Source organism: Esox lucius, chromosome 6, assembly GCF_011004845.1.
Source record: "Esox lucius isolate fEsoLuc1 chromosome 6, fEsoLuc1.pri, whole genome shotgun sequence".
In the NCBI taxonomy this organism is placed as follows: domain Eukaryota; kingdom Metazoa; phylum Chordata; class Actinopteri; order Esociformes; family Esocidae; genus Esox; species Esox lucius.
The window spans coordinates 29,697,621-29,703,620 of NC_047574.1; the positions used below are offsets into that span (position 1 = coordinate 29,697,621).

General features: G+C 40.5%; 1 protein-coding gene across 21 annotated transcripts in view; it reads right to left on the bottom strand.

Annotated features, from left to right (window-relative positions):
- lrrfip2 (leucine rich repeat (in FLII) interacting protein 2) overlaps window positions 1–5,346 on the bottom strand; it is a 51,409-nt gene extending 46,063 nt beyond the window's left edge. For 6 of the 21 annotated variants that reach the window (XM_020045093.3, XM_020045091.3, XM_020045094.3 and 3 more), the window contains exons 1-2: window positions 4,799–5,344; window positions 3,179–3,338 (exon numbers count right to left, since the gene is read on the bottom strand). In XM_020045093.3, the coding sequence (XP_019900652.2) occupies window positions 3,179–3,268 (90 nt within the window). In that variant the 5' untranslated portion in view covers window positions 3,269–3,338; window positions 4,799–5,344. Of the gene's footprint in view, window positions 1–3,178; window positions 3,339–4,687; window positions 4,767–4,798 lie in introns of those variants that run through there. The other 15 variants (XM_029120620.2, XM_020045092.3, XM_020045085.3 and 12 more) reach the window with 8 other exon arrangements.
- Window positions 5,347–6,000: the final 654 nt, after the last annotated feature.

A 6,000-nucleotide genomic window follows, 5' to 3' on the forward strand; every position in this document is an offset into this window, starting at 1 on the left:
AGGTGTGAGACAGCAGGGACAGTTCTAAAACATACAGGGCAGGGGGGTGCCCAGGAGCAGGGTTGAGAAACTGCTCTGGACCATCATATCAAGTCTGTGTAATTAAACCTAATTGGTTTCCTAATGCACACCCAATCAGACTGGGCATTTCAAAAGGTTGGGGAAATAAATGATAAAACATCTCTTGGAGCAAAAAGCGATAACGGATGTGTGTGAATGTGTGAGTGTAAAGTGGGAGGGAGAGGAGCAGAGCTGGCCTCTATGCTCAGCACCTGTCAACCAGTCTGACCTGCTCTGGACTGTAGCGCAGCTGAGCTCTGTGTCTGTCCTATCTATAGCTCTGTCCGGCCCAAGGCACTCCCTACCCAGCTCCTAGACAGGCTTTACAGACCACCCATTTTAAAATGTGCCAAAATATTTTGCAGTCCACAGTGTGTTCTTAGCCTTAACAGTGTATTCTATCTATAAAAGCACAACCCATTTTGTGTGCCCTCATTCGACTTTAAAAGGCATTGTTCCCGTAATTTTTTTTGTCAGTGTGGAGCGCTGCATTTTGCTAGCGCCAATATCATGGGTAGGGTTATGAGCCGCAGGAGGTAACCACCACAAAAATGCACACACAAGCCTCCAGCTAACTAAGCAATGAAACCCACCCCATGTCAGATTAGACAAAATAACACGTCCAATTTCAAGTAACCTAAAAATAACCTGAACATAGGTAGGTTTTTTTAACCCAAAACTAAGTTTTGATCAGGTGTACTGCACAATACAGGAAAACTTCAACTTAGTTATCTAAAAAAAAGAAAAAATAGGATGTGAAACTCAACACACAGAATGTACTTTACATAGTTGCAGAAATAGGCCTATTCTTTTATATATTGACCAATGAAGCCAAAATAGGATTGAACTTCAAAGGGCTCGATTATAGCTGGATTTTGACTTGATCATAGAAGTATTAAATGTGTAATCTAAGACATTAAAAACATGTTTTGAGAAGCCAATGTTAAAATACCACTATGAGTACTTGATTGCCACTGCGCAGCCATTAATGATCACGTTAATGACATAACTGTATTTTGGTCGATGATGCAGTCCCCAAAACTCTTCCCCATCATATGTTATTTATAAAACAGCCTATGTTTACCTGGCAGAAGTGATGATCAATAAATGCATTTAACCAAAGACAATTCAGCTCAAAGACTTTTGCTGACAAAAATGCTAGATGTTACATGTAAAAAAATATTTCTTCACCCAGACTAAATGGTGTCTTGATGTGGTTCAATCATTATTGTACAATAACCAATTTTGTTTTTCAATTAAAAAAGGTTTTGCGTTTGAGAGTGAAAAAATGATTTTCAGTTGAAACGTCAACAAACTGGAAATAAACAACTGAATAAGACAACAAATACAAATATTGTATGGCTCACTTTGCATGCCTCTAGGCCGTCGTCGACATACATCAATGAAGCAGCAATGACGGAATAATTGGCTGAAACAGTGATAGGCAGTTTCTACTCCTTAGTCCAGCCAGGGACTTTCCTCAGACAACGAAGCAGCGCCCCACTTTGCTGTTTCAGTCGTCCGCTGCAAGGCCCACCACTATCATTACCATCAAAGCACTAAAACCGTATAACATGGACTGTGAACTTTTGACTCCCATATTCCCTCACAAATAGTACTTCAGAGCCTTCATAAAACCAACCAGTAGTGGCAGAAAACATTTTGTATCATGCTTTTGCTTGTTTGATGTTTGGATCTGCTGGTATTTTGAGTGACAGACTGCCTACTAAGGTAAACTGTCTTTAATTCGGGGAACTGAAAATGCAGGCTGAAATTCTCAGTCAACGTCCAGCCGCAGACCACTCAAGCATCCTTGCAGCCAAAAAGAGGATGGCTGACATCATGCAGTTGACTGCGTTGTTCTGGTGGGGTTTTTTTATTGGAAAGGAGTGGCGGCAGTGCCAGTTTAGTTGAAAGTTGGCCTTATGGACCCATTGCACAAAGTCTCAAGGTTCAGTGCATGCCTAGTGCACTCCACAAAGAGTCTGTGATTCATTCAGGACAGGACACTGGCTGGGTGGGTCAGATGACTCATGCTTCTATTTGAAAGAAATGAATGATTAAGGAAGGAAAATGGAACCTTGTGTACAGTGCCAAAGTATTGAGACTTCGAGTAGCCAGACAACATTTACTCCCAGTCCATATTCTGGAAATTTACTAGTAAAGCATGAGTCAATAACATCAGTTAAACATGTTCTCATAATATTTCGGACTAGTGGTATGGTTCCTTTCAGACACTTATGCAAAGCAGTAAATTAGCCCTCTGAAAACAGCAATAAACAACGTTTACACAAATGCTTGGGCCTTCTATGAAGCTGTTTTGCAATCTCTACTAAAAGGCCAGGAATGAGAGCCCTGATAGCTGAAAAACAGGGAATAATCCCAGAACAAGTCATTACAGGCCATCCTACCTTCCTTTTTCCCCTAAATCTCTTCCAAGTCAATCCTACCGCAGCACTCCAAACATGCTGTCTGCACTTGCCAGAGTTGAGAGGCAACTTGACTAGCAGAACCTGAATTTCCACAAGCACGTCTCGGGGTAGGCAGAGCTGTGTGAACATGTGTGAGATGCCTTTGAGGGATGTTTGCCCCATTCATTTCAGTGGTACTGTGGGTATGGGTCGAGAGTCCTACATTTTAAGTACTAAATCTAAGGCTTCCAGAGCACTCTTAAAACCAAAATGATCAACCATTTCTACATAGTTTTCCCATTTTGGAAGGCTGTCACCAGCCTAACCACAAAAGAAAATAAACAATGCGACTTGCACTTCAATCCATTTAGCAACACACATACTGTAGGCCCACAATATGAGGTAGGGCTGGGCAATATCAACAAAAATCTGTATTCCAATAAGTGGATTCAATTACCTTTAATAATATATACTGCAATAACTGTTAAAAAAGTACAATTGTGCCATATTCCAATGCAGTTTAGACATTCTGTTAATTAAATTACTGTAAGTAACATTAAGAAATTTTGTCCACTTATCGCAATACTGATTTTGTTGCCCAGCTCTAATATGATAGAAGCTTGGATAGAAATAATTGCTGAAGGTCTTCAGCTTTCTACAAATCCAAAATGAACAGGTAGACAGTCTGAAATTGATCAATAACTTACCTCCCGGGCAATGCTACTAAGGGCTTCATCCTCAGCTGAAAACCGGTCCTTGATAGGGGCACGCTTTCTACCAGACCCTGGTGTCCCCATAGCTTTGTGCTACTGCAGCGCCACCAACACAGACAGGGCAAAATAAGAGCAACTAAGTCCGGGCAAAAATCTGTAAAAACAAAATATATAATTTAACTATACCAGCTACTTGTTTCACAGGGGGGCAATAGAAAAATGTATGAAAATGCATGCACTCACTATGTTTACTATATCTTCACCCAATCAGATTTGCCACAGTAATATGTACAAAAATACTCAATTATGATTGAACTGATGCTGTGTTGTTTACATCTGAATAAAGTTTAAGATCAACTGAACACCCACAAAAAACACTGCTTGATAATCTATCATATTTAGAGGATGTGCAACTTTCACTGCAAGCACTTGCATGCATGTGCAGCGCACGAAGTGAAAATCTCAGTACATTCCTAAATAGACTGCCATGGTCACTTGCGGCTGACAATGGCCAGCTGTTTACAAGCAAGCTATTACATTGACAAACATGCAACATATGACAAGTATTTGCACGCAGATGGAACTTGTGTGTGGAATAAAAACAATGCACAACTTTTTCAACCTTTCCTTGTATTCCAAGAGTAAATGCGTTCGACGACAGTGACATATTTTAATCAAAACCTAGCGCATTTAAGTCTTGCCCAAGGCAAGTACTGTGTATAGCAAACCTAAATACCCAATTATGACATCAGCCATATCTGCCTACATACAGCTGAAGTTGTTGGACAAAGGGTAAATTCAGCATTAGCCGAAGTTCCCTTGTTAGAATTAGGTAGATGCGCAAACTAAGCATAGAAGTGAGACTGATATTGTACACATTATTACCGTTAGCGAATACGTTTGTTATTTTTGTTTTACCGTTAACCCTACTTAACATTAGTACGTCTGGTGAATTCGTTTTAAGGGGTGCAATTGAATCAGTCAAATAACGTTACTGCTTAACATAGGAAAGAAGAAAACGCCCAGATATAGAACCAGCTAATGTCAGGTTACGTTGTTACCTTGATAGCTTAGCGGCAATAATTGATGACCAAATGAGGATTACTAGCTTGCTTAAAGTATTTAACGAACTACCATTAGACAAATAATATCTCTTGGGTAATGCTAGACTTTTTAGTAGCTAGCCGCTTTTAGTTAATTGGCTAGCTAGGTAGTTAGCAAGACGGTCCCCTCAACGTTTTAATATTTGGCTTATGATAAACTAGCTACCGTTACAGAGACATTAACTGACGTTAGCAAGCTAGTAGGATAACATTAAATAAGCTAACACTGTAAACAGTTTAAGATAGAAAGGTATAGTTAAGATTTATCTAGCAAGTTAGCTAACGCGATACAATAGTACTGTTAATCTGTAAGTAAACCAGATTAATTCCAGGGCTAACTAAACATATTGTAACTGGGAAATTCCTATTTGGTTTGGTAGCTAACAATAACCAACGTTACCTCCACTGGTTCCAGTGTTAGCCAATAGGCAAGTGAACGTTAGCTGCTGCTGACTGGTCTGCAATTTTCATCTGCTAGCAAATACTGTACAATACACAGCCTGCAACTTACTTCACTCAAGGTACGGAGAGAACCTCTCACAAACGTTCCTTCTAAACTTGGAATGCTTGTATGACTCTGGGTTTCTTACCCTTCCTTGGGACCCAAACATAAAAAGTACAGTTAAATCCAGATGTCCTTTCCCGGTGCAATGAACCGTCCTCAATCCAAAGGAGAAGGCCAATCCCTTTTAGCAGTATAAATTTAGCTGGCTAGCATTTTAGCCAGCAAGCAGCTAACTAAACCAATTTCGAATGTGACAGCGCAAACTGACACTGCTGTTCACGTCACGATTCCCAGAGATTCGCCTGGCTCGTTGAAGCTCCCAAACGACTTCAGTAATTCCAAGATGAGAGTTTCCTTGTATTGACTGCTAAAATATTAGTGTTTTTTTCATAAGGATTGACAGTTTTCTTCCTCCAACTGACAGCTGTTAAAATCCGTAGGGTTTTGTCCACCATACTCATCCCCCCCAAACCCTCTTTACCACTTTCTAGACTCTGGGGGAAGTCAATACGTGACTGACGTCCCAAGAAGCAAGACCTAACAAGCATAAAGCCATGACCTTAACGACTTCCCTTCAAAATAGAGGTCTCGCATTGAAGACTGTAAACACAACAATGGTGGAAATGTATTATGAGAAAACGTTAGCAAACGGAGAATTTAGAATTTAAAAAATATTTAAAAAAAAGGGTAAAAAGTGTAATACATTTACAGCACAAATAAAATCTAGAATCGATATTATTTATACTTTTAGAGAGTAGGCTATTTACTACATGTATTATGGTAGCGACTGGTACACAAACATTTTTATAATGCTACCAAAAATAAGTTATAATTACCCTACAGCAATTTATTGTAATAAGCAAATGTTTTCCTGTTGAATATGTCAATGCTTCAGAGGTTTAACAATGTTCTGCAGCCTTTCGTCATTATTCTGAGTGAGGTCAGGCTGGAACGAGAGAGTACTTATTGATCATTTCCGGTGCCACTTACGGCCTGACGTCTGTAGGGAGCTGGCATGCCAGGACGCCATGTTGACATTTGACCAGCTCGTCGACATGGCGATCCGGCTGGACAACCTGCTAGCCACCTGCGGACGCACCGGGAATGATCTGCCCCCTCCGGCACACCCCGTCGTCAGACCTGAACCCATGGAGGTGGGAGGCGCAGCACAAAGGAAGACGGTGCTGCCTAGGGAGTGTTCCTTTTGT